The 27,965-nt window shown below is 41.3% G+C and overlaps 2 protein-coding genes across 3 annotated transcripts in view; both read left to right on the top strand.

Moving 5' to 3' along the window:
- The first annotated feature begins 92 nt into the window (after positions 1 to 92).
- arcn1b (archain 1b) lies at positions 93 to 9,037 on the top strand. Its single transcript, XM_046388391.1, has 10 exons — positions 93 to 323; positions 1,406 to 1,669; positions 4,259 to 4,438; positions 4,699 to 4,904; positions 5,083 to 5,244; positions 6,757 to 6,922; positions 7,197 to 7,344; positions 7,475 to 7,583; positions 7,935 to 8,139; positions 8,929 to 9,037. Exons 1-10 carry the CDS (start codon positions 321 to 323, stop codon positions 9,016 to 9,018), a joined length of 1,533 nt encoding a protein of 510 aa, XP_046244347.1. The 5' UTR covers positions 93 to 320; the 3' UTR covers positions 9,019 to 9,037.
- Positions 9,038 to 12,512: 3,475 nt separating this feature from the next.
- Positions 12,513 to 27,965, top strand: part of phldb1b (pleckstrin homology-like domain, family B, member 1b) — a 106,775-nt gene continuing 91,322 nt past the window's right edge. Inside the window, exon 1 of one of the 2 annotated variants that reach the window (XM_046388352.1) lies at positions 12,513 to 12,736. In XM_046388352.1, the coding sequence (XP_046244308.1) occupies positions 12,710 to 12,736 (27 nt within the window). In that variant the 5' untranslated portion in view covers positions 12,513 to 12,709. Of the gene's footprint in view, positions 12,737 to 23,136; positions 23,387 to 27,965 lie in introns of those variants that run through there. The other variant, XM_046388356.1, reaches the window with a different exon arrangement.

The raw sequence follows: 27,965 nt of genomic DNA, 5'->3' as shown, positions 1-27,965 counted from the left end.
TGAAAGACAAGTGGTTGGCACCACTACAGAAAACGAAAGCAGGGAAGAACTCCTGTGGTAGTAGTGCGAGGAACTTATTTATGCAACAAGGCCAACATTTTGGGGCCCACGTCATTGGTTTCCACAGTGGGCTGATCCAGCGCTGCTCTTCCGGTGGAGACGTGGCTCTGTACTGCTGCCATATTGACGCCAGCTAGCTAATAATCACACAACTTGTAGTCAGCTGTATATTCGCACCTTGCTATTCCAGAGTGACTAGAAACCATCAAAGCAAGAAACACAAGATACGGAAGATCGTTGTACTATAGAGAGAGACCAAAATGGTAAGTGGCAGTCGAAAATCAAGATATTTCCCTGTTTTTTATCAGGCCTAGCCATTATAACATTGGCTAACCTGGAAGCTAGCTAAAGCTAGGTATCAGTTAGCTAGCTTCTACAAGAGCGAAATAAGAGAAAAGACAAGGGTTATTTTTCGCTGAGCTGACAGCGCCAACCTTATGTTTAGTTGCTAAAGTCAAGCAAATGATTTTTTGTTTAATTATGCAGAGTCAAATATCGGGTGAGTAGGCGGCTCTGAGTGTGCAGACATTGCTGACGTTAACTAGCTTTTCAAGCTAGCGCTAGGGTTAGCTCCTGTCACCAGCCGGATCCGAGCTAACGTTAACGTTACCTGCTGTCATATTGTTCTCCGCAAGGCAACACTGTATACCGGGTCCATAAAATCTTACACGAATTTACATTTGCGTTTCTGTTATGGTTTGCCACCTGCAGGCAACATGTGTTCTGCACTGTCGATATTAACCACAAGTGTTGTTTCGTTTGTTCATATCAAGTTCAGGTGAACCGAAGTCTGTGTTTTTCATTTCTAACCTCAACCATTGTCAACGTGGAAGAATGCAGTTCCTTAAAGCGGTTACCAGGTTGAAGCGAGGAATAACCCTATTAAGCTTAATTATATCAAAGTAAACGTACACTTTTATTTTATTAGTTATTTCACTGTGATTGACTCACTGTAGTTGTCCACGATGGCTGCCCTTATTTGTAGGACCATTCAAAATTTGGGTGATTCAGAGTTGGTTTGGCTTCTTTATAGACATATCTATTACATACATACACATTCAACATGATCACAATATAATATCTTTTCAGTTTCTTGTCAAATACAGGATACATGTTATCTCTTCTCCAGTAATTATTTTAATAAAGTGCCTGGTTGAACAGCTGGTTGCTAGCTATTTGCCATCTTTCATCGAGAGTCGACATAGTAGGTGGCTTTGAGCAGTGTCAACCAGTAACATGTCCTAAGCTAACATTTGCATGCTCAGACAAACTAAGAATGTTAAATGTGCTATAATACTTAAGGTTTGAAGGCACTATTAGAGACAGATTTTCTTTTCCTCCTCAGGTGCTGTTGGCAGCGGCGGTGTGCACCAAGGCTGGCAAGGCCATAGTATCGCGGCAGTTTGTGGAAATGACCCGGACGCGTATTGAGGGTCTCCTGGCTGCGTTCCCTAAACTGATGAACACAGGCAAACAGCACACCTTTGTGGAAACAGACAGTGTCCGCTATGTGTACCAGCCACTGGAGAAACTCTACATGGTTCTCATCACCACCAAGAACAGCAACATCCTTGAGGACCTGGAGACACTCAGACTCTTCTCCCGTGTGGTAAGGAAACATGGTGCTGATTTTCTGTTTACATCTGTTCTCAGAAATGAAGTTATGTCTATGATCAGTGTGATGTAAAGTTAACATTGTCACATGGCAGTGTGAAGAGATTGCAGCTGCTTTAATGATTTCCTCGTCTGTAGCCATGGGATCTTACTTGTTACTTAAAGAACAATGGCAATGACTGCATGTAATCAATGTATACTAAACACATTATTTACATGCAGTCATTGAAACCTGTCAGAACCTATCACCAGGTTCAATTCAATTCAATTTTATTTAAAGTGCCAATTCATAACAGAGTTATCTCAAGACACTTTACATGTGTGTAAACAACACATTCAAAAAAAGAAGAGAATCAGAGAGAAACAGGTCCCAGGGCAAACGCCACAACGAGTAAGCATTTGGCAACAGTGGCGAGGAAAAAATTCCTTTTAACAGGCAGAAACCTCGAGCAGAACCAGACTCGGTGTAGACGGCCTTCTGCTGTGACCGCCTGGGAGGGAGAGGGGAGAGAGGGGGGAAAGGAGAGACAGGGAGATAGAGAATGGAGAGAGGAGAGACAGGGAGGAGAGAGAGAACAATGCAGAGCAGGAGCAGCAGGATCCAGGCAGGGCCATGGAGAGGGTTTTGGATCCAGCAGCGGTACCAGGCCTCAGGAGGGCGGGGTAGGAGATTCTGGATCCAGCAACATGCTCCAGAAGTACTGAGAAAAGATGGAGCACAGGAGCTCCGGGGGAGAAAGCGAGTTAGTGCTGTACCAGTGATGGGAGTGAGTGAGTGAGTCCCCTTGCTCTGAAAGCTCAGTGTCTAAGGATCTCCCTGAGCTATCTAAACCTATAGCAGTATAACTAGGGGTTGGTCCAGGCAGAGCCTGAACAGTCCTACCTATAGGCTTTGTCAAAAAGGAGGGTTTTAAGTCTACTCTTAAACATAGAGAGGGTGTCTGCCGTCCGAACTGAGGCTTGTAATTGAAGAGGAGCTTGATAACTGAAGGCCCTGGTTCCATATCTTCATTTGGAGATTCGTGGTGTTACCAGTAAGTCTGAATCTTACGAACGCAGCACCCTAGAGGGCTGAACAGGTGAAATGTGGTCACGCCTCTTAGTCTTAATCAGAATACGAGCTGCGGAGTTCTGAATAAGCTGCAGCGTCCTGAGGGACTTTTTAGTACATCCTGACAAAAGAGAGTTACAGTAATCCAGCCTGGAGGTAACAAAAGCATGAATGAGCTTCTCAGCAGCATCTAAGGAAAGGACATGCCTGATTTTTGCAATGTTACGAAGGTGGAAGTACGCAGTCCTCGAGATTTGTTTTATGTGCGTGTTGAAAGACAAGTCCTGATCAAATCTAACACCCAGGTTCTTTACAATGGTGCTAGAGGCAGGAGCTCGTCCATTATGAAAGGCTATATCATTAGCTAAAGATTGTCTAAGATGTTTTGGACCAACTAGTGGAACCTCAGTTTTGTCTGAGTTCAATAGAAGAAAGTTTTGAGTCATCCAGGACTTAATATCTGCAACACAGGATTGCAGTTGTGTTAGCTGATTGTTTTCATCTGGCTTCATTGACAAATACAATTGGGTGTCATCAGCATAACAGTGAAAATTTATAGAGTGCTTTCTGATCACATTGCCTAGTGGGAGCATGTAAATTGTGAATAGGATCGAGCCAAGCACAGAACCTTGTGGAACACCATGGCTAACCTTAAGGTTGTCGACGTAGGTTTTCAGTCATCCGTCTCATGGTAGTTCAAGCAAAGGCAACCGAATATGTTTAGGTTGTTGAAGACGTTTCACCTCTCATCCGAAAGGCTTCTACAGTTCTAAGATTGAAGGGGAAAATCCAGCTATTTAACCTCTAGTGGGGTTGTCACCTTGGGGGTGGTCTTGAAGGTCGTTATTGTCACATGAGCCAGGGTATGACTCATGTCCTTGTTGATTTGAATCAACATGGCCCCTATTTTGTCTTAATCTGACACCACTTTGTCTTTGTCAAACTACTGTAATTAATTGAATTTTCCTTTTTGTGTATTAGATGTGACAGTCAGAAAATCTAAATTGCATGTAATGTATTCTGGTGTTTTGAACGGTCTTTTGCTAAAACTTTACTAAGACAAGAAGTAGTGGGAAATGCTAGTGTGAAAATGGGGTCAGGCTTTATTTTCATTATGGTGTGTTCTGCTTTCTTTCTTTTTTTTAAGTGGAAGGACTTACCATGAATTATCATCCAAAGTAGAACAAAGATTTAATCTAAAGATATGTGATAATAATAATAAAATAATAATAATAAAGTTGTGATGTTAATACTGTACCAGCAAACAGCTTGTCAGAAATGAGTAAAAGATACATTTGTGCTGCATTTGTGGGACAATGCTCAAACAGTCTTACGGTGTTAAGTATTCAGGATTAGATTCATTATGATGCGAGCAGTCAAGTTTGAACTGTCTGTTGAAATCATTTGTCATGTTGAAATCATCCTTATGTCACAAATTCACATCTTTTACTCACTGCTCAGAGAGCCACATGTTTAAGTGCTTGCATTGGTTCAGTTACCTCCAATATTAATTTTTCTTCCCTACCTTTCCAGATCCCAGAATACTGTCGTGTGCTGGAGGAGAGCGAAATATCAGAGCACTGTTTTGACCTGATCTTTGCCTTCGATGAGATTGTGGCACTAGGCTACAGAGAGAATGTCAATCTGGCTCAGATCCGCACCTTCACAGAGATGGACTCCCATGAGGAGAAGGTTTTCCGTGCTGTCAGAGAGGTAAGATCACATTGTTGTATCAGTCTGGTTTGTTGATCCCTATGGTGAGATCAGATCACTGCAGGAATTTACTGTGTTAGATCGTGTATAAACATGGATTTTATAGATGTTTTTCCCCATCCTTTGAACTCAGCTTGTGTTGAACATAATTTTGTAACACTGCACAAGTTTGTGTCCATAAAAAAAGGTGATATATTTGTCTCACTGTGTCATCATCACATAATTTAGAACATCTTTAAAGTTGTTTTGTTCATCCACAGACCCAGGAAAGAGAGGCCAAGGCAGAGATGAGGAGGAAGGCCAAGGAACTTCAGCAGGCTAGGAGGGACGCTGAGCGCTCTGGAAAGAAGGTGCCAGCATTTGGCGGCTTCGGCAGCGCGGGCATGACCAGCATGTCCTCAGGGTCCATCATCACAGACACCATCGTCGAGCCTGAGAAACCCAAGATCACACCGGCTCCAGTCAGGTACAGCTCCAAGAAATATGTGTCAAATACTTTGGGATCTTTTTTTTTTTTTTTTTTTTGTGGTAAAGCTGTTGTGTTGGGTTGTGTTAGGTTGTGTTACAGTGCACAGGGACATCATTGAAGTTGATGTTCTTTTTAAGGGCTGTTCAAAAATGGTGTTGTTTTTTTTTCTTTTCAGACCAAGTGGACCCAGTAAGGCTCTTAAATTGGGTGCTAAAGGGAAAGAGGTGGACAACTTTGTTGACAAGCTCAAGTCCGAGGGTGAAACCATCATGCCCACCACGGGAAAGAGGGGCTCAGATGTATCTAAAGCTCTGCCACCACCAGTCAATATGGAGAGGTACAGACACATCACAGTCTATGTGACCAAATATTGTTTATTCCTATGGAATTTGTAGATTTTATTACAGCTTCAAAGCTTGTTTTCACAAAACATAAAAAGAAGAAAAGCTTTCTGAATGGTTTAACAGTGCTTTATAAGTCAAATCCCATCATTATGACAAGGGCTGCTCCTTAAACACCGAGAAGAGACATCTTGTTTTGTCAGTCAAATCATTGTTCTTTTTTGAACTTTTTTTGAACAGCTACACTGTTCACTCTTTGATTCTTATTGACTCTTGGCCTGACAGCCCTGTCAGCTGCCAGGTATGAGCTGGAGTTTTCTAACTAGCTAGAATTTCATATCTGAACTGTGACCAGTCTGTGGAAAGATGATGAGTTAAAGGCATTAAAATGTGAGTCTCACAGATAAAACATGTGACTTGACTTGTAGCTTAGTGTTGGCTGGCTGCTCTATCACTGCACAAGACTGTACTCCTAACTGTGCAGTGGAATGAATACTATATATTGTAGCCATCAAGCTGAGGTGTGTTGGAGAAAAGGCATTAGTTGATTGTAATTTAAAAAAATAATAACTCAGAGTTGACTTGTAATTGTGATAACATTTGTGACACGATGAGCAAATATTTAACAGCAATTCAGTCAAGCCCAAATTAAACAAAGCATATGTATACATTAGTCACTTCATCAGATGTCTTTTATTTTTGTAGTGTTATTTTCCTTTAAATTAGATTTTCAGTGATTGAATGCATGGTTTGCATCACATTGAAGAGGACATAGACTTGAATGCAAATGTAGCTTTTTATAGTCATACCAGGTTTTTCATGAAGCCGTTATAGATTTAGATTTAGTGTATTCAGTTGATTTCAATTCAAGGCAAATATCTGAAATTGGCCCTTATTTTAAGGTCTGTCTAGAAAACCAACAAATGAAGCATCTCCTGTTTTAATTTTCCCAAGTGCTATTTTTGAGACTTTTTTCACTTTTTCATAAACTTGTGGCATGAAAATGGTCAAATGTAAGAGTTTTGGCTCAAAACTATGAAGTTTTTCTTTAATCTGAATATATTTTTATTTGGTATTGTATATTGGCTAGAGCTGCTACAATTACTCTGTTAATCGATAAGTCAATGAAAAAAATATTTGGCAGCTGTTTTGCTAAGTGATTAATCGTTTCAGTTATTCTTAAAGCAAAAATGTCAAATATTGGCTGATTTCAGGTTTATGATAATAAATCGATATTCTTTGAGCTTTGGACTGTTGATTGGGCAAAAGAAATTTCAAGATATCACTTTGGGCTCTGAAATCCTTTCACATTTCTTTGGTGTATTAAAGACCCAACAAATAATTGCGACAATAATCAGCAGATGAATCAATAATCAAAATAATCATCAGTGTCAGCCCTTATATTGCTCTAACCTTCACACTTAAACTTAGATTCATTAATAACTGATTTGACCGTCTGCACTGCAGTTGGTTGATTACATGAAGTGTGTTTTGGATGCATTTTTCAGTGTACATCTGCGTGTGGAGGAGAAGATCTCGCTGACTTGCGGTCGTGACGGCGGCCTACAGAACATGGAGGTGCTGGGTATGGTGACACTCCGAGTCACAGACGACAAGAACGGACGCATCCGCCTCATTATCAACAATAATGATAGCAAAGGATTGCAGCTGCAAGTAGGTCTTCTTCTACAGCTTATACTTATAGCATGTAAGTAATGTCTCTGTTGGAGGCTGGCTGAGTCAGAATTGAGTCATTCTGCAGTTCTCTATACATTTTGATTGTGACATTATTTTCAATGGAATATCATCTACAGTTTTTGCCTGTGAAGTGAATGAGAATAAGTACAATCTGTCCAGGCTTAAGAGATTAAATGCTGAGCGTGTTTAACGTTTTAAAGTGTCTCTCCTGTAATTGTACAGTCAACACACGACTTTGTCTTCTTCTCAGACACATCCCAATGTGGACAAGAAGTTGTTCACAGCTGAATCAGTGATTGGCCTGAAGAACCCAGAGAAATCCTTCCCTCTCAACAATGATGTTGGTGTGCTGAAGTGGAGACTACAGACCACAGACGAGTCCCTCATACCTCTAACCAGTAAGTGCCAGCACAGGTGCTTCACCTGGGCCAGTTTGATGTGGTGCTGCTGTTCTCTGTTTGATACTTAGAGCCTTGCTGTATGCACTTCTTCACTGTCACTAATATGGCTGTGTTGTTCCTTCCACAGTAAACTGCTGGCCTTCAGAGAGCGGTAGCGGCTGTGATGTCAACATTGAATACGAGCTGCAGGAGGAGAGTCTCGAGCTCAACGACGTGGTCATCAGCATCCCTGTACCGTAAGTATTTAAACAAGTGCCAATGAGTGTGTGTTGTGGGTTATCGATGCGGTAAAAGTGTCATTTTGTAGTTGATGGGTACTGTGCTCAGACCTGAGATCAGCATCAAACAACAACAATGTAATGTTACTTTGAAGCCACTCCAAACTGTCAACAGACCTTGGTTTAACAGGTTGTGGCTAAAGTGAGGTCCACCTGAGTGTGAAAGAGACTTCCCTGGATAGATAATTCGGGGAAAAAAAAGTTATATCCAGTTTAACAAAGAAGGAAGAGAAGCCTATGTGTCTTAATCTGGTGGCATGCATGTCTGTTCAAATCTCCAACTGACGTGTATTTCATGCTCTTCTGCAGGTCTGGCGTGGGAGCTCCCGTGATCGGTGACCTCGATGGGGAGTACAAACACGACAGCAGGCGAAACGTTCTGGAGTGGTGCCTACCTGTCATCGATGCCAATAACAAGACCGGCAGCCTGGAGTTCAGCATCGCCGGACAGCCTAATGATTTCTTCCCTATCAGTGTGTCCTTTGTGTCCAAGCGCAACTACTGCGACATCCAGGTGGGTTGGAATCTTCATACCAATGGAACTACTGAGTTTAGATCACATATGCTTAGTGACCACTTTTGTAGGTTAATATAAATAAAGTTGCCACGAGCATAAGTTTGCCACTTAAGATCCTTTTTGTGAAAATGAGCTACTTTAACAGTAGCTTTCAGTTTACAAAAAGTGACATTTATGTGCTGTGTGTCTCATACATCTTTGTGATGTACTCAGTCTTGTATAACTATGAGCATTCACAAATGCAACAATTCATTTATTATTTGAGTTAGACAATGAACTATTTGGGTCACTATCTGATCTAGATGATAAGTGTTTGGATCATTTCATCCATTTATCTGGCAAAAGATTTAGCCTGCTAAGTGACAGGATTTGCTTTTGCTGTCTGGTTTAGATCATTTCAAACTTGATATATGTGGGATATGGAGTGTTGGTCAAATATTAATACTCGTCAGCGTGTGCATGTCAACCAAGTGACCAAAAAAATTTCAGTGCAGAAACGCCCAACTAGGTTTGAGGTTGTTGATGTTTACACAGTAAAATTTCCACCTTGGTTTGCATGTTGGTCTGCAGGCACTCATCAAGATGGTTTATGTTAGGTGTTAATGTTGGTTGTTTTTGCACTCACAAACATTAATTAATATTAATGTCAAAGATTCACCATAAGTCAGTATGGATAGATAACTGTTCATAACTGGTCAGATTAAAGCTCATCTTACTCCTCATTGTTCTCAGCAATGTTCCTGTGGGTAAACTTCTTACATGCTGTCTTGTTTTCTTTTATCCCAGGTTACCAAAGTGACTCACGTAGATGGCGACAGCTCCGTTAGATTCTCTTCGGAAACCTCCTTCGTTGTCGACAAATATGAAATCCTGTAAAAAAAAAAAAAAAGAAAAAGATATTCAAAGTAAACATCGAAATCAAAAAAAAAAAGAAGAAAAATCACCAACAAAAAAAGTCCAAATCTATGCTACAGAGAAAGATTGAAGATTTCTTGCCTGCCCACCCTGTATACTTCTTTAGAGACTGTGTACATCGACAGGACTACGTCAGCCCTCTGGCAAAGCCTCTTCCTGTGGTGGAGCAGAGCAGTGGTGGTGTATTTATATGTTTGTATGAGAGAGGATCATCTATATATAGAGTTAATTGAACAGGAAATACCAACAAACACACATACAGGCGCACACACACACACACAAAAGAAAACTACACTGATGCTGTCGTGTTCGGCCAGCAGAACTGTAAAGAGGACTTCAGACTAAGTAGAGGATGACTGCAGGGGTGCAGAAGACGACGGCGTCCCTCTCCTCGTCCATCAGTACAGCCCTGCCAGGAGGTAGAGAGGGAGAACAGGGACCTGAGGGCCCTGTAATCAGTCTCCACTAGAATGAGTGCTGGTAGTTTAGCATCCCCTGAGAATCATACATCCTCCACAGCCTTTCTTCTTCACGCTCGCATTGCAGAGGTTCATCGATAAAGCTGTTTTGCTCTTTTTCAGATTTTCTTATACGTAATAACTGCAGAATTGTAGCTGTCTCGATCATTATAAGCCTGTCCCTCTTTAATCGTTAAACTATTGTGATTTGCTCAATTGATATCTCACTTCAGATGATTGTTTGTTTTGTTTTGTTTTCTTTCTTCTGAGGACACCCTGTTCTCAGTTTTTGTTGAGAGGTAATATTTTGGTTCTTCGCTAAAAAGCAAACTACGGCTCTGCGTCCAGTTTGTCTGCTCTGTCTGCAGTTGTCATCAAGAAAACTGTTGCAACGTGACCTTGATTTTTAACTTTGGTATTTTTTTACTGTTTGCTGTATACTATGTCATTGTTTACTGCAAATCAGCATTTTGACATTTGACAGTGAAGAGTAGGACTTTGTAAGGATTTCTCAGCTGCAGACACCTACCAGTAAACACATTTGACTGTTGCATCTGTTGCATGTTTTTATGATCACCATTGCGACCACTCCTCTATTTGTCCAAAAGAGACTTTATGTTTTCATTCTGGTCTTTATAAGTCCGGTGATAAGCCCTCAGATATCAGAGAGGCAAAATGACTTTGAACGCAGGCCAGAAACATCAGACCCCTAATCTAATGTTCCACAAGGCGTTTTGGATCTGAGGTGGGAGTGGATGTGTGTTGGCATGATAGTGGAAGGGCACACACGCACACACACACACACACGTAGTGCAGGGATCAGAGATCGCCAGCATGGCATTCTACCCACTCCCCTCACATCCAAGGTAAGCAGGAAGACTGCCGCTGACCTCCCTGTTCATCCACCCAGTCATCCTTTACTTACATCCTCATAGTGCATCAACATTATTCAGCATATAACATTTGTCTTTCATGTTCTTGTTTTTTGTTTTTTTTGTTTTTTTTTTTTTCATTTGTACTCCCCAAATTTCAATTTAGTGATGGATGTGTGGATGTGGGGTTGAAAATGACTAGATTGAGCATTTTTAACAAAATTACTGAAGGGGAATCTTAACATTCCAGTGTACAATTAGGAAAAAAAAAGAATCTTTAATGGAATAAAATGTATTATTGAAAATGTAAGACTGACTTGGGTTTTTGTGTTGGAAATGCACTTAATCGGCACCAGGCATTTACCCAGTTGGGAGTCATTAATAATGCAAGCATACTATAATGTAGAGGTTTTGGACATTTTATCACTTTGGTTCCAAGGAGTTGTTTAGTGTCTGAAAACATTTGTCCTTGTGTAGCTTGTGAGTTAAGGCTGTTCACTGATGGTGAACTGGCAGTGTGGCTTGAGTTAGTTAGTGGAGATGCTCCACTACAGTAAAGTTACAGTCAGCCAGCCACAAGCAAACCGTTGTAGTATTTCCTGCATTGATTAGTTCACATTTGAGGTGTTTCATTTTGTCTTGCGATGACACAGTCACCTTTAAGCCTCATGAGTCATCCTGTCCAGTCATGTAAGATTTCATTCATTAGCATTAACTGTGAGGGTGACAGAAGCCAGACTAAACTTAGAGCAGCGAGCCACAGCTTGTGCTTCCACATGCATGAGTCATGTCTGATTTGTATTGTACTACTAAAGTACATTCTCCTCTAGTGACTTACAGTAGTAACCACCTTTAATCATGCCCTGTACTGCGGCTGCTATGTCAAAGACGTGGGAGTGCAGTACGTGTGAAAGCAAATCACTTCCAGATGCATGCTAACATGCCGAAATGATGTTTGTTTTATTTAGCATGTTAGCATGCTAGTACTATACTCACTAAACAGAGTAAAGCTGAGGTTGATGGGATTTCTCTTTGCAGGTATTTGCCATCAAATGAAGCATTTGACCAATTAAACTGCTGACCTCATGGTGGCGCTGCTGTACAGCGTGGGCAAAATCCAAAACTTAGAAAGGGAGTTTGATAAGGAAAAGAAGCGATTTTTTTTCTGTTTTCTTATCCTGTTTATCATCAACAACAGAAAAAATGCTGGAGGCTAGAAACAGCAGCTGCTTAAATGTATTGATTTCAGTGCGTCAGTTTCAGCCAGTGTCTTTCACACACACAAAAATAATTTTCTTGTTTTCAAATTGATTATAACTTTCTGAGCTGTCTGAAATGTTGGTGTGTGTTTCTGCTGGGTGGTTTTTAACTCTGCACCTGAACTGAACTCTCCATTTAGATCATGCTGGCTGCTTCACAGATCACAGATCCAACAGGCAGTGTGACTGACTGTGGACTCTTTCGAAGGTGGTTTTATGCAATACTTATGGGATACTTTTGATATGTTTTCAGTAGCATGGGGTCAAAGGTCAAACACTTCTTTAAAATGTCAAAACAGAAACACATTAGATCTGACAGAAGACATTTTGACATCCAGTAAAAGCTTCAGAGCGAAGTTCCCAAATGTGACTTCGACTCTGGATTATTAGAATTTTACACTGCAGTTATCATCCCCGCCACACACATCCATTGTTTTGAGTTTATTGGAGTATGACTTGTCTTTTTGCTCCGTGGCACAGACTACTGCAGGGCGTTGTTTTAATGCAGACAGACTGTGTGAGAGAGGAAGGCTAACAGCCATGAAGACGAGGAGCGTCAGATGCTGAGCTGAGACGCTGCTGTGGTCCAACAGATGGGTGAAGGCTGGGACATGAAGAGGGTGAGGGGTGGGGGAGGCAGGGCTTTAAAGGGTCACAGGGGACGAGAGCTTACCAGCACCCATATTTGGACTGTGGGGTGTTGCTGGAGGAAGGGGGGTGTTAATAGCAGCCCTCCAGTCATAAAAAGAGGGTGTGTCCGTTTCACGAATGAATGAGCAGGCTGATAAGCTTTGTGAAGGGTCTCAGAGGAGGGAGAGGGAGAGGGGAGAGCAGGGCGACACTGGAGCAGACTCTGTTGTCTTTGGCACGTTAAACACACAGTCGGCAGGCAGACACCCTCACACTGCACAGCGCACGGTGACTCACTGTGGATGTTTTGACTGGATTTGGAGTCAGAAGGTCGCCTCACTGGAGTTTTGCTGAATTTCCTGAATGGAGCGTGGAGTTGGACAAGTTTGGTAACATCTTATTTTTGCTGCTGTCTACTCACCTGGATTAAAGGATGATGCTCAAGAAAGTGCGATTCAAGGTAGGAAAACACCTTTTCTAGTGCCATTTTTATGTAATGTTTTCCAGTTCTTCAGCACGCTCCTTCCTGGTAAAACTCTTTGGCTCATGGGAAATGATGTTTTACTCCTCATATTTTTTGAAAGAACTTCATGTAATAACTAATCAGATAACAACATACCCTTTGAGTGATACGTGATCCCCATGAAGTATAATGGGAAAATCCACCGGCCAAGCATTAAAGATAAACAAAGGCACGAAAAGTTAAAAATCCAATTCATGAGACCATCCCAACTATCTCCTTTTTTAACCATGTCGAGTAACCGTTAATCCACTTGTAATCCACATGCTCTGTGTGCCATTGCTTTAAAGAAAATCACTGTTATGTGACTGAACGGAGCCGTGTTGGCCCTCTGTTGGCTCTTCATTAGCAGCCTTGCCTGCAGTTCAAAGGGAAAAGCTGCAGCCTGCCGCTCAGTCTGTGCTGACACTGAGGTGATAATTACAGCTCCGGGAGCGGAACAGCACCAACTGTGTACTAAACATTTCCTGTTTCATACCTGCACTCACTCTCATCTACACTCACGTAGGTATGAGGCAGGTGGAGACACGACTCTTCTTACCTGATGTGCCGCAGTTGATCAGTTTATGCAGGTTATCACAGTTTCTCTATGGTACATTTACACATCATGTGTATCACATATTTCCACATCCATTTCTCTGTGGCTTTATCATTCCTTTGCACTCCCTTCAGATGTTTACATCTTAGGTTTTTCTTGCGTTCCATTAATCCACCATTGTGTCTTTCCAAATATAATCACAAATACAAAGCAAACATTAAAAGGCATTGAAAGCAACAGGGAATACATTTAAAAATCCTCCACACATGTGTTAATGCACACTTAAAAATTCTCCACCATGTGTCTGATATGCTTTTTGCACTTTACAATCCTTGAGACCTACTCTCTTACCTTAAATAATAATAGCAGAATATATGAATGTGAAAGTATTTTTCATTTCACAAGTGTAACTGCTGGACTCAAAATGTCTCCTGCTTCACTGTAAAATCAGTGTATGTGCACTTCAGGTTTCCACATCACACTTTTGTACGCTGAATATTTGACCAGGATTGACTTCCAAACTCTCTGCGATGTCACAAATCATGCTCGTAGGCTTTGCCTGTTTAAATCAGATTTCCACTGAGCAGAGAAAAGTTACATTTTCTGCAATGAATGTAAAAAGAGCCCTACAGTGTCAGACTCTGCACATACATCATTCTACACAATGAAGCTCCAACATTCAGCTGAAGGAACAGGAGAAAAGTTTTGACTTTCACACACATTTTTAAAACCGTGGACATGTAAAAAGCAACAAAATGCTCATGATTAGTGGTCAGTTGCTTTACATGCATTACATTTTCACGATTGGCTGAACCTTCTTCATGCTTTTCTTCCTTTACTCTGCTGTGCTGCTGAAACGGTGCTGTTGCTGTCATGAAAGTTTCATCTCATTCTCCTTCAGTCAGTGCATTTAGTCTGAAGACTTTACAATGCAGAGCTTAGACTTGGGTTGCAAGAACAAGACATGTTGCTGAATCACAGCAGGGAGGTGTGGGAGTAACTGCAGGTCATTTACAGTTAATGCAGTAGCCATCATCAACTATGGCCTCCTGACAGTTTCGGTGAATGAGAGTGAATGGAGGGTCACCCACAGTGACCAACACAGTCTGTTGATTCTTGTCATTTCCACTCTCACCTGTTAGTGCCAGCTGTTCTGGCCTTCCACTGAGAGGTGACGCTTTTCCCGAGCGCTGTGACAAAGAGAGTGTGAAGAAGAGGGGCAGGTACGCTGAGAGTGAGAGTGAAACTAGTGGAGGGTTCACCAGGAGCTCTTCGGTTATGTTAGCGATTTCAGCTTTTAGAATGGGACAGTCAGAGTTTATTTATGTGGCACCTTTTAGACAAATCAAATACAAGTGCTTCACAAGTGACTGACAAAATGTTGGATGAAAATAAAGTGACTTAGACACAAAACGACACTAAAATCTAATCAAAAACTCTTCCAGAAGTTGTGGAATTAGACCACAATAAAAGACGGGTAGTTAAATAAGACAGAATAACCAAATAAGACCACAGTTTGGTGAGTGTATAGACACGCAGTGAGGCGGTGCACTTCTGCACACACACAGGAAAGGAAAAAAGTCTTTTAAATTAAGCCTCATGTGCAGCAGTGAGTCTGGAAGGTGAACCAACAGTCTCAGATCTTTACAGAGACTGCAGTTCTGCACACTGAGGAAAAGTTAACTATCAGAGCTATAATGTACATATTTGCAGGATCACACAGATCTACATTTAACAAGGAAAGCACCATATGCACAACCACAGAGACAGACACTTTATACAGAACCACAGAGTTTGTCTTACTACTTTCTGAAGCGTCCATATCAAGAACAAAGAGAGTAAGTCAGAGAGAGGATATTGGATGAATTCTGTATCGGCATGTGGAATTTCCTCTCTGTGAGTGTTCAAACAGCAGCAGGTGGGCAGAGCACGGAGCTGTGCTCAGCAGCTTTTTGTTTGGATGCCTCCTCGCACTGCCCCGCCACATTCTGCCTGCCACTCTTTCCTCAGCAACAGCTTCTCTTTGACATCCAGCTTCAGGTTAGTCTGCAACAAAGTGAGTGTGTCAAATTTATTTATTTATTTATTTCACATGCTGCCAATTTAAGGCACATTTAAGGCACCATTATGGAGTCTGTCAGAAGTCACAAAGTGGTTGGTTAGTCTGACTGAACTGACCGTGTGTGAGTGATGTGGTCAGCGGAGATTTATATCACTTATTATACTTTGGATTTGTTTTGAAACATAAATGCAATAAACTTTTCAGTGAAAGGCTCAGGATTTTACATTTCACCTTGCAGAGAACATTAAAAATACCACAGCCATGCTTGTTCATAAATTCCCAAAATATGAAAAAACTACATGCACGAATGACAGTGGCGTACCAAAGTCCACGTAGGGAGGTGGGTGGGGGTGGATGGACAATGCTGCGTTCAGTTTGTACTCGTAAGTCATAACTCTGGACTCCAGAGTGACATCACATCCAGTAAAACCGAATTGAACGTGTTTTATTTTCCACAACACAAGACAGCTGGTTTGTAACGTTATTCGACCATAGTTGTTATAGGAACACCAACCGGTTACAAGCAGCACCAGTGCATAAACAATACATTATGCAGTATTTCATGCCTAACAAGACCATAGGTATGTGTAAGTGCAGCAAGACAGTATTGCGTATACGACACAAAAAAGACAAAAGTGCTAAAAACATGCAAAACCACAGCTTTAATTTGCAGTCGATGCTCTGGGCAGCCATCTTGGTTTGCAAACTCGGTGTCCTTTGAGGTCAACTGAGTTGATAAGTAGGAATTCCAACTTCAGAAAACAACTCGGAAAACGACTTACGAGACCAAATCGAGTGCAGCATTAGTCAAACACAGTACTTTCACGCAGGACACCAGGGCTCATGTCCTGTGGGAAACCAAAAGTCAGTGCTGCTCTTTTAAGTATGTTTTGTGCTTAATTTATATCACATACCCTGACTCGTTCCTGAACCTAAAAATAATTTGGTTGTCTAAACCTAATAACCAACACGACCATCAGCTGGGACATTCTGCAGCTAAAAAGTAATTAAGCATTTCAATTATTGACTGACACCCAGTGTACTGTATGACAATACAGATATATCTTTGATATGCTAATCAAGGTGACTGTATCAACCTGGCCAATTGTTTGCGATAGTTTAATGTTTGACAGATTAGAATGCATCTGACTTTGCATATCATCTCTGGCAGACTTAGCTTTGCACTTCTGAACCAAGAGATTTACAAAATAGAGATTCCATAAAAGATAACGTTATCGTTTTCTTATCTACATTAAAAAACATTCAATCTTTGCAGAAAATAAAGTTTATCAACACCAGAAAATGTCATCTGTCTGCAGCACATTTACCACAAATAACGCTAATCCTAATTGTCTCAACCTTCCTCATCTGTGCTGGTGCTTAATTCTGTCAGTGTTGAAGCAGTTGTCATCAAGGGCACTAGATGGCACTAGTGTCCCACTGTTTCCCTTCTCTGTGCCCCAGACAACATCATAAAGAAATGATGCCTGAAGCTAAACTCTCAGTAATCCCTCAGAACAGCAGCACTCCCAGACATTTAAATCACTGCTGGCCATTGTCAGAAACTGGATCAACATTTCAGCACTGAAAGCATGACATGAAGACTGACACGGGAGTTATTGTAGGAATACTCAGTCACTCAGCGATAGAGCTGTTCTATAAAACATTTCTCTGGTGGCACATTGCAGGCCCACAACAGAGCTGTGGCTTCCTCCAGTATGGCCCCGGGCTTCAGGGGCAACATGTGGGAGTCTGATCCACCACCCATCAACTGCAAACACTTCCTGGCAAAAAAATGATGACCCATTTCCTTCAAATCTGTACATTCCTCCCCCTCTGCCGGCCCTGAATCGCTTGGTAATTGAATCTCCATCCTGCGCAGAGATATCCAAGCTTTTTGTTCACTGAGTGAGATACTCCAATCACCTCAAAGGATCAAGTCAGCGCCCATCTCGGCCTTTGATGTTCATAATGAGCGTTTCCCTCGGCTCAGCCCTGCAGCGCTGTGCTGTATGTTTCTATAAAGGCGTTAGGATTTGAATGAGTGCGTGGGTGCTGGTGTGGTGCAGGGGAGGAGGGGAGCAGAACCAAATATGCTTTTCATTAAAGATGAAAGGAGCTTTTAGTGTCTCACATGTCTGTTTATGCTAAGTGCAAGGGGGTGTATGTGTGTGTATTCACTTAAAAGAGAAATTTACCTTTGACCCCTAGTGATTTGTGGTTACCTGGAGGCTCATCCATGCAGTGTGACAGCAACTGCATGTCTGGTGCCTCGGCAACATGGCTTACTGCTGTGTCATATTGGTTAGCATCCTTCCATCCAGACAGATGCTCAAAGGGAAAAGACAGTTTAAGGTCTTATATGCACATGTGGCTTCTCTTTGAAAATTCACTGCATGCATATAAAAGCTGCTCTAGGCAATCTTGCATATATTCAGCCCAGAGACAGAATTGTGTCCAATTTTCACAAAAAAGCTTTCATACAAATCCTGTAACATAATGTCTGTGCACTGCTCACCAGCCATGCCAGTCTGCAGTGCTGTAAAGCTTCAGATATGAATGCTGTCTGTATCAGTGATTCTCACATCAGTCAACCATAAACTGAACAAGTTAAACCACAGACTCCCATTTGATCTGTCATTGCATTACTTATGGATTATAGTGAAAATAAGTTATTCCCCTTCTTGCTGGGGACCTCCTGGGAATCCCTCACGGACTGCTGGGAATCCCCAGACCCCTCTTTGAGAACCAGTATTAACAGTAGATAAAATGTGTATGTGTAATGTGAAACTGTTGCAGAGAAGGGATTTCATGCACAACTTCACTAGCATCTAAAGTGCATGGAGACAGGAAAAGTTTTCTATATAGAACAAATTTATTGTCAGATAAAACACATCAGTTTGACAATAAAGCCACAGTATTCCCATCCAGCTTTGCAGTATGAATATTGAGCTTTTTAGCCTCAGTTTGGTCAAAGATATCTTGTGAAGTTTGTGACTACTAGTAGCACAATGGAGCAAAGTTTTCATGATCTGTTCCCCGTTTTTGTTTGTACAAGCACACAACAGACACACTTTTTTGCTGCAGCTTACATGCTGTTGTGCTAATCGACAGTTGGTGGCGGTAATGCAAAAAGAAGCATATCAATACACCCACAAAGGCATGAAAGAAGAGCATCACTAGCCAGTAAACACAGATGTACAGGTAGAATAGTTAAATGTATTCAAAAAAATGTCTTTGCAGAAATGCATTCACCGCATTTGTTTGGTTCTCAGGGAAACACACAGTACATTTTGGTAAGAAATACTCAAAGTGAGCATAGGTGTTTGTTTACAAGAAAACTCCACAGAGTACCTCAAAGGTATTGGAGTCCTGAAAACAGACTACAGGTAAAAGTGTTTCTACCTGTTCCCAACAAGGTCTTCACCTCAGGTTGAGTCAAAATAAATCTACTGGGATCTACGGGTTGTTCTAACTCCCTTCTGATTCCCGACTTCTCTCACATCTCTCTTACTTCACCTCTCCTCTGTCCCCGTCTGCCTGTGCCGGTCACTCTGCTGCCCCCTGTGTTTTTGGATCTGCCTTTGAATTTTGACCATTTTTTACAAGTTGCCCCTTTTTTAATTCTAATATTGCTTTGGTAAATATGTAAAAAAAAAATAATAATAAAAACAAACAAAAAACAGATTACCTGGAATACCTGATTAATGCAGGTTCTTATGTACACTGCACTTAAAGCATTATAAGCAGAAGGGAGGTACCCATACATCTAAAATGGCTGAGTCTGGTCATAAAAGAGCCAATAAGAACATGTGACCCCCCCATCAATCACATAGATTATGAAAGCAAAGCAAAACACTCCAAAAAAGGAGTGCAAACTGATTATTTACAGCCAACACAAATGTTTAGTAAAGAAGGAATAGCAACAAAATGATGTGATGGGAAGAAGTGGAACAAGAACAGATAGTTGAGCTTGAGAATGGATCTTCATGTGTAACATGGCTAAGCAGCTGAAAAAGTGGGCAGGGTCAGGGGAGTGGTCACGGTGGGATAGAGCTTGTTTTCAAAATTGAGAACGAGCAAAAAAAAGGGGTTTAACGTTCCTATCAGCACCTTGATAAGGTGCAGCAGGGCTGTTCTGTGCAACTGAGAAGTTTTCCCACCAGCTGTCACAACTTTAGAATTTCATTTGGATAAACCTGTTGAAAATATTGTATTCAAGTGTCAATTTGCTTGAGATGGTTTTCTCTGTAACAACCCAGCTGTGTGATTTAGCTTGACAGATGAGTCTGCTTCAGATAAATCATGACAATTCTCAGCCAGCCTCACAGGAATGTTAGGCACGTACAGTTTGTCACATAATACAAAATGAAACTTTTCCAGATCAGGACACACAGCATGCAGGCCTTCACACAGATTCATGCAGTGCTTGCAGCTGGAATTTACGGCTCAGTGGTTTAGTGGTAGACTAGTTAGCTCCAGCTTGGTCAGAGAGGAACAGACTGCAGCAGTTCGGCTCTCCACGGCTGCACGTAGTCACACCTGTGACACCAGCTCACTTCTGGGCCACATCAGCATTTGGTTGCTCTCGGATGGTCGGTTTGACGTGTGAGAGTGAATGTATCAATTTCCACTGCATCCTATTCTTATTGGTTTTACAAACAAATTAGTAATTAATAACTAGCTCTGAAAGCAGAAACAAAAATCAAAGCAGTCTAGCAAAAATATACTATTATTATAACTTATGATATTTCAGTATATACTGCTTCAAAATCATATTTGCTATAACTTTTGCAAACATATTCTGTTTAGAACACAGGCTGCATTTTAAATTTTCAAATTCATGTTTTACACCCTTTTTGCTGTTTCTTGACTTCTCTGCATTAAGCTAATTCCCTTCCCTCTGCGTCAACTTTTCTTCCGTTTAAAGCTGTTACTATAATTATAATGTTGCTGGCTGTGACGTTGCCAGGACTTCTGATGACTCTGCAAGAAACATTTTTATGATACTGAGGCTATCTAGAGTATACTGACTATGGCTGAACGAGTACACCATTATCAGTATCAGTATCTGTACTCGTAATGGGCGGGGCTTAGACTCGAAATGGATTGTGCTTAATCCAGAACTGGACAGGGCCAACCAGAAGATGTTAATATCAGCCCAAAACTGATATGGGATACTCATAATTTATTAGAAAACTATTAACAGAAAAGAGTAAGAGAACTATTACGCTGAATGAACTTCAGTCAGCTACCCAGTGAGGATTCTCTTTCATCATGAGTACAGACATTAACACACACACTCGGGTGATACTTCAAGCAGCTAGATGCCTTCATTGCATTGTGAATGCAGTACTTCAATAACGCACCACAGAAATGCATTACATTATGAATCATATTGTTTTCAAGCTCTCATGGTCCACATTAAATGAGGGTCTGGGGACCCTGAGTTTGACACGTGTACTGAAGAGTGTAGAAGAAGAGAAATAGATGGTTGCTTTTACTCTCTGAGCTACATGAATAGGTCTTCACAGTAGGACAGAATGTACATGGTAAATGCTATACGTCTATGCAGGCACGACCCCAAACACCACAAACAGCACTGAGACGACAGCAGAGCATACTGTGGTGCACTGTGGGTGTGCGTGTTCATATTTGTGTGACCTCAGTCTTGTTTGTGACTTTGTCTGGACTTTTGTATTCTATTTATATTGATTCTTTCTTCTTTCTAGCACAGAGCCAACATGGTGGTCACTGTCATGTCAAAGCCTGGACCAATTAGAGCGACATCTGAGAGCTGCAGCATACTTCTGTCCCTTCAGATGTGTATGCACTGAAATCTGTAACTGCATGCAAAACAAAACAAAACAAAAAACAACAGATTTTTTTTGCGTATGACATGCTGTCAGCTTGCCTTGTCAGGACTCAGTCAGGACAGGAATGTACAAGAGCTCTGCAATATCCTGCAATGTCCAGTCTCTTATGAGCTCTCTGCAGTCTGTTGATGTTTCTCATGTGTTCATATGTTAAATTTCATAATGCAAGACCCATAGTTTGTCCCTGCCCGGCGAACATTGTTATTATTATTATTATTGTTATTATTAATCCAAGCAAATACAACTTTTTTTTCCTAACCTGCAAACAAGCTGAATCCCTCAGATTACACAGGGGATCAGTGTCTTGTCCAAGGATGCTTCCACATGTAGACTGCAGGGGCCAGGGATGGAACTACTGCACCTCCTGAGCCAAAGGCACAAAATTCACTGACATACACTTTTCCTTGGACAGTGACAGTGTGTGTGAAAGTTTATTCTTGGCCTTGATAACAGTAGTAGCTCTCACTAAGCTTGCACTAGTTGACTCAGGTGGAACTGGAGGCTGACATTTCTGTTCAGAAGCTCCACAGTTAGGTCTCGTGGTGACAGTTGAGCTATCTCCACTTTTTGAGTGAAGAGACATGCAGTTACTCCTAAAGCCAATGAGTTCATCCCTGAGCTCAAACATTACGCAGATACTTTGGTCTTTTTATTATTATTTATTATTTATTATTATTTTATTATTATTTTTACACATCCAAAAGTAAAACACTGACAGGGAACATTTTACTGCACTACGACTACTGCTACTGCTACTGCTACTACTTGCTTTTCATACTTTTTGATAAAGTACATTTTGCTCAGGGTAGGTCACTTACCTACTATAACTAGTGGACTGTTTTCTGTATGTTTTAACAGATCTGAATTCTTCCATCATCTTGCACAACAGTAAACAGAAGCAGGTTTATTAGAATAGAACAGATTCAGTGAGGTGAACATGTGGGAAAATGTAGCTCAGAGAGGTTCACAGTAGTTCTAGTAAGAGAGAATAAATGGCTGTTCTCCAGTGAAAAGCTGCCCCCTCACTGTATTCCACTGTTTTCCACCATGTTTACCTACGAGTCCCGTTTAAGGCTAACATTTCTGCAGGTTTTCACGAACAACACGGCATTTCTTTACCCGAAAGAATGAGCGCCTTGTGTCCACGTGTTGGGGTGAGGCTGACCGGACAGGAAAGCCAGAAGAGAGAGAGAGAGAGAGAGAGAGAGAGAGGGAGAGGGTACTTGTGCTCAAAGTGTGTGTGTGTGTGTGTGTGTGTGTGTGTGTGTGTGTGTACAAGTACAAATCAGTTTACACAGTCACACTGTGAGGACCTGCCTTACTTATGGGGACAAAACACAAGTCTGCACAATCATAGTAATCATCAGTAAATCATTAAATATTATAGAATATATTGTAAATATAGAGGTGCTTTAAGGTTAGGTTGACATTAGAGTTAGGTTAAGGTAAGAGTTATATTTTTAGGTTTAGTTTATTGTTATGGTTAGGTGGTGGTTAATCCTCCAGAAAATGAATGTAAGTCTATGTAATGTCCCCAAAAATGATGGAAACATGACTGAGTGTGTGTGTGTGTGTGTGTGTGTGTGAGAGAGAGAGAGAGAGAGAGAGAGAGAGAGAGTGAGAGAGAGAGAGATTAATACCAAAGGGGAGAGGGAAAGAGAGAGAGAAAGAGAGAGAGAGAGTGACAGAGTGAGCATGTGAGTCAAGAGAGAGTGAGAGGGAGGGGACCAGTAGCCGCCAGACAGTGTGTGTCAGCAGCTACATGGCTTTAGCCCAGTGTGTGCTAAAACAGTGAGAGATGGTGTGTGTGTGTGTGTGTGTGTGTGTGTGTGTCGAGGAGAAACAGTGACTGACAGACCCTGACGTTAATAGAGAGAGAGCGAGAGAGAGAGAGAGAGGGGACACAAAGAAAGGAGCTTCCTCTTTGGATCCCAGACAGAGTTGTGTCTCCTTCTTTGTGTTTTGAATTTTGTGACACCAACAGCAGTTTACACTCCCATCCTGTCTTCATGAGCGGCAGCAGCAGCAGCAGCAGCAGCAGCAACAGCAGTGTGTTGGTTTAGTCCTGCGGTGTTACTGGAGAATCCTACCAACAGACACACACCCACCATCAGGTAAAGTAGAAGCTTCAAGCATTTTAAATTAAAGGCCGGTTGCTGTTTTCACACGGGCAGCTTGTTTTCAAGACACTGGGTTTGTGTGTGTGTGTGTGTGTGTGTGTGTGTGTGTGTGTAAACAGTGCAGGTGTGAGACAGTTGGCAGGTTTAATCATAAAGGTACTCTGACAGTCCGATTTAAAAGCAGAAAATCATTTGCCTTTTATGTCAAGACTTGCATATTAGAGCTCTTATAATCATATTCATTTCCATGCACTCATAATATAGAAGTTGCTGATAATGTTGCATTAAACAACAATCAACTTAATAATTGGACAACATACTGCAAAATTTCCAAATAAGTGAATAAACAGATTACATCATAGGTTTTAGTGTTTTTTTGCAAAAATGGCATTTGGTTACGTTTTCCAGTCGTTCTGCAATGTGTGACATGTTATGAGCACTACTATCAGTAAATAAATAAATAATGATTTCCCAAAGGGTTTTCATGGTAGTTTTTGTTGGAGGACCCATATGGCATATTTCCATGCTTGGGACATGTGTTTTATGTTTTACTAAGATAACCCAAGAATGAAGTCAGCATACAAAAACCTCAGTGTCAGACTTAACTAATGGCCTGCTGCCACCACTGACTTCATAAAGTTTAATCGAAGATCAACTGGTCATTGTCTTTGTCCTGTGTGGGACCTCGCGTCTTGGAGTTGAGTGTGTCCTTGTCTTATCAGCAGCGCAGACACAACTAGTCCAGACTGAGCTTGTCAGGTGGAGGCTGCTTACAGTAAAGGCAGCACTGGCCAACATGTTGGATCACATATTGAGACGAATAAGTTAGTTTTAAAGCTGCACTGATTCATATTTTCTAATTACTCACATGACTGTGTGTATGTTAAAAGGTTAGACAGATTTTCTAGCTTATGAGAAGACATAGAGTATTATCACCAACTCCGCAGTTCCCCTCAGTTTTACCGTCTGTGATGTTGCTTCTCTCACTCCTCTCTGCAACATGGCTGCCAGCAGCAGCTGTTTTGAGCGAAAAACCTTGATAAACCCAATATACACAAAGTTAGACAAAGTTAAAACTCAGCTGGTGAACAGGGTAGTGTTAAGCTGCAAAAGAACCACATATTTCCCTCAGGAGCTGGTGGAGATGGAAAAATAATTCGAAGGAGAGTGAATATTGGACTTTGGTAGGGTCTTTATCTACCTCAACTGTGGAAGGCACAAGGCCTTTATTGGAAGCAGGCTTATATTAGAAACAGGTCTTTATTTCTGATTTCCTCTGTTTGATAAGTATATTTGGTCATAGTTCTGTATGACGCTTTCTTGATTGCTAATCTGTGTAGTTTTCCTGTTATATTTTGTTACTGCATTTGTGAAATGAAACATTAACACTTAACTGAGTATTCCAGAACAACAAAGTGTTGAACACAGCATGTTTATATTGTTGAATCTGATAAATCAAAGCAGTAGAAATGCACATTATGCTAACCTGGCATTGACATTATTTAAGGTGTCCTGAGTTTACTGATTTATTTATATCTTTTCTTCCTCTTTGTCATCTTCAACATTACATAGTCTCATTTTAGATAATCCAAATCATAATCAAAACAGCTGCGATTACATTTCTTGCAGTTATAAAGTATATGTTTAAACCCATTAAAAATACTCAGGTTCTTTCTCCCTAACCTGTTGCTGTACCTGGAGGAAAGATGCAGGGCAAAACAGCAAAAGCTCGGGCCTGTGAGAGGCAGCGTTCGCTCGGTCTTCCCAACCTCCTGAAACACTGACTGCTTTATAGGCTGAGGGAGGGAGACAAATACAGGGTTTGTTGTTGTTTGAACCTCCCGTCCAAAGCAGCACTGGGCCACATTTTTTGGGTGCCTGGCAGAGAAAACGGCTGTGCAAAGTTCCCAGACTGCAGCAACTCTCCAGCTAGTGATAATAAATCCTTTGTTATGTGAGCTCATTCTGTTGAGAGAATAATCAGGCCAGCATAGAGGCACTCTATCTACCCCCCACCCTCACCCTCAACCCAGCATCCATCCAGTCCCGCTCTCTAATGCCTCCTTTGGGTGCTCCACTTCTGCTGTTAGCGATACTGTTGACCTTGACTGTGATCAGACAGCCACGTTTTTTCTGGGAGAGAGCCAGCCTTGATTGATATTCACCACCAGAGGACTGTAATGAGCTTCTAATTTCAGGGCATCATAGCTACTTAATGTAACACCCACGGGAAACAGTAAATTTAGAATATTATCATAAGAATTATAATCAGCAGATGTGGCACTTATTGGTGATAAATTTGGAGTACAAGTACAAGTCAGACCATCGCTACATGCAGGCAATTTGCATCAGAGCCTCTCAAACAACATCAGAGTGTGGATGGTGATTATTTATCAGTGTGGAACAGCTGGAGTAGTAACTGAGCTCAATGTGACCTCAGTGCAATTGCACCGATGGGCATGCTGTTATTAAAGAAAAAAATAATATAATATAATAATATAATATGTTAAATGTGATACACTATAAAATGTACTATAATATTTTAAAAAGCCAATACAAAAGAGACCTCATTGATCCGCTTTGGTGATGTAAAAACACACTAATTGACCTGAAGTAGGTGCTGTGATTAAAGAAACAACTTACAAGTTATATCACAGACTTGCAAGTTTAGCGACGATGAATCAAATTTATTTCATCCATTTCAATTTAGTGACATTTTTAGGTTTCTTAAAACTCTTTGAGTACTCACATGAATTGAATTCTATGTCAAACACACACACACAGCCTGTTCCCAACACATCACTCACAGCAGCCCAATCAGTGGACCTTCACTTCTAAGCGTTATGCAGTCGTTACTGTAGTGTCATTTCTGGAGGCGCCCAGTAGTGTGGGAGCACAGAAGGGAGACTGGATGGGTCAAACACAGGACTGTCCTGTGGGAGGCCAGGGTTTAAGTCCCGTGTGTGACCCAAAGTAAAAGTTGCTTTGTTTTGAACTTGGTTAAACACTGTAATTTACATAGTTAGCTAACTTAAGTTAAGAATGATATGAACTCCTCAAGTTAACATCCTTATTTTAATTTAAAGCATGATCTTCTCATGGATCATGGATTCGGAACGTAACCAGGCAGTTTCTGTGCCTAAATCTAACCAAAGTGCAGCTGTTTCAAAACACATGTTCCCAACAGTCCTTAGGTCATAATATGCCATAACATGTTAAAGGTTCGTCAGCATGATTTATTTTAATATTTTTGAAAATCTAACAGGATGTTGCCTATTTATTAGGCCAAACTAGAGGGTGGAGCCCTGCAACTAGCACAGTAAGTACAGCAACATAGTTTTGAAGCTTAGGGCTTCTGACCAAGCTGCTGTATTTGACAAGTTGGAAGCGATAATGTGTTGACAAATATCAAGTTACGGTGACTGACTTCAAAATGTAATTAAAGGTCAGAATTCTCATAAAATTTTGAAAATGTTTATTGGTGATATTCCATACTCCGCTAGTATACATTAGGCATTGCTTTGAAAATATTTCACAGATTTCCATGATAGCGTAGAGTATAGTTAATGGTTTGGCCATAAATCCTACCATTAAAAACATCACACTTAGCAAGATAATTGCTAATTTCTGTGAACTCTGACATATCTCAGAGCTGTAATTATAGTAAATACTGTTGGGAGGGAGACATCCCTCACATTCTTGAAAGTTAAGAAAGTTATTGTTGTTCCACCACTGGACTGTATTTAGAGCGATGACAGACCATGTTACTGACTGTGCCAGAGATCTGATTCACTAATGCAGGACCAAGTACAGCAGTGACAATGAGCACCTCACCAGGACGGCAGAGGTTACTGTAGGTTGCACTGTCCTGATAAACTACTAACTCCACTTTGTTGTTCACACAAACAGCTGTACTGTCTGCTGCCTCTCCAACAGCTGCAGCATGTACAGCTCACACATGTAAACAGGCAGCCAGTCAGAAGGCAAGTCATCTGGAGCCTGGGATATGACCTCTGCAGAGTTCTCTCCCTTCTTTTTCCTTCTTCCTCCCTCCATTGTATTTGTCCTTAATGTGCAGCACGCCAGCGATTCACCCCAAAACGGACATGAACCGACTGCTCACTTCACTGGGTCCTCTGAGTCTTTTCCTCTCTCATGCACCCCGACCGTCTGAGACGTTGTAATATCGTGTATTTAATTTGCATTATGACAATTTACAATGTCTAATCAGCTGTAAGGAATAGCCTGCCGATGCACACACACAGAGACATGCACGCAAAACAAGTACACACAACAGTTTATTCCCTGAGGAGTTACTATGGTAACAAAGGATTTGGCAGAGGCAGCAGCCTGGTAAAGGATGATCTCATGGTGTTTTGGCTGCTGCTCCTCGTCTTCACCTGGCCTATTTGGACACCAACACACACACGCAAGCACACAAACACAAACACTGTCTGGCTGTTTGTAAGTAAAATGGGAGCAGACCAATGCACAATGATGTTAAACAGCATGTCGTAAACTAAAAAGAAATTTCAGGGATCCTCAAAGGGATATTGCAAAATATAGCAAGATA

The sequence above is a fragment of the Scatophagus argus genome, chromosome 5 (genome assembly GCF_020382885.2).
Source record: "Scatophagus argus isolate fScaArg1 chromosome 5, fScaArg1.pri, whole genome shotgun sequence".
Classification (NCBI taxonomy): Eukaryota; Metazoa; Chordata; class Actinopteri; family Scatophagidae; genus Scatophagus; species Scatophagus argus.
The sequence above is the reverse complement of the archived record's forward strand: the minus strand, read 5'-3'. Positions and strand labels throughout refer to the sequence as shown.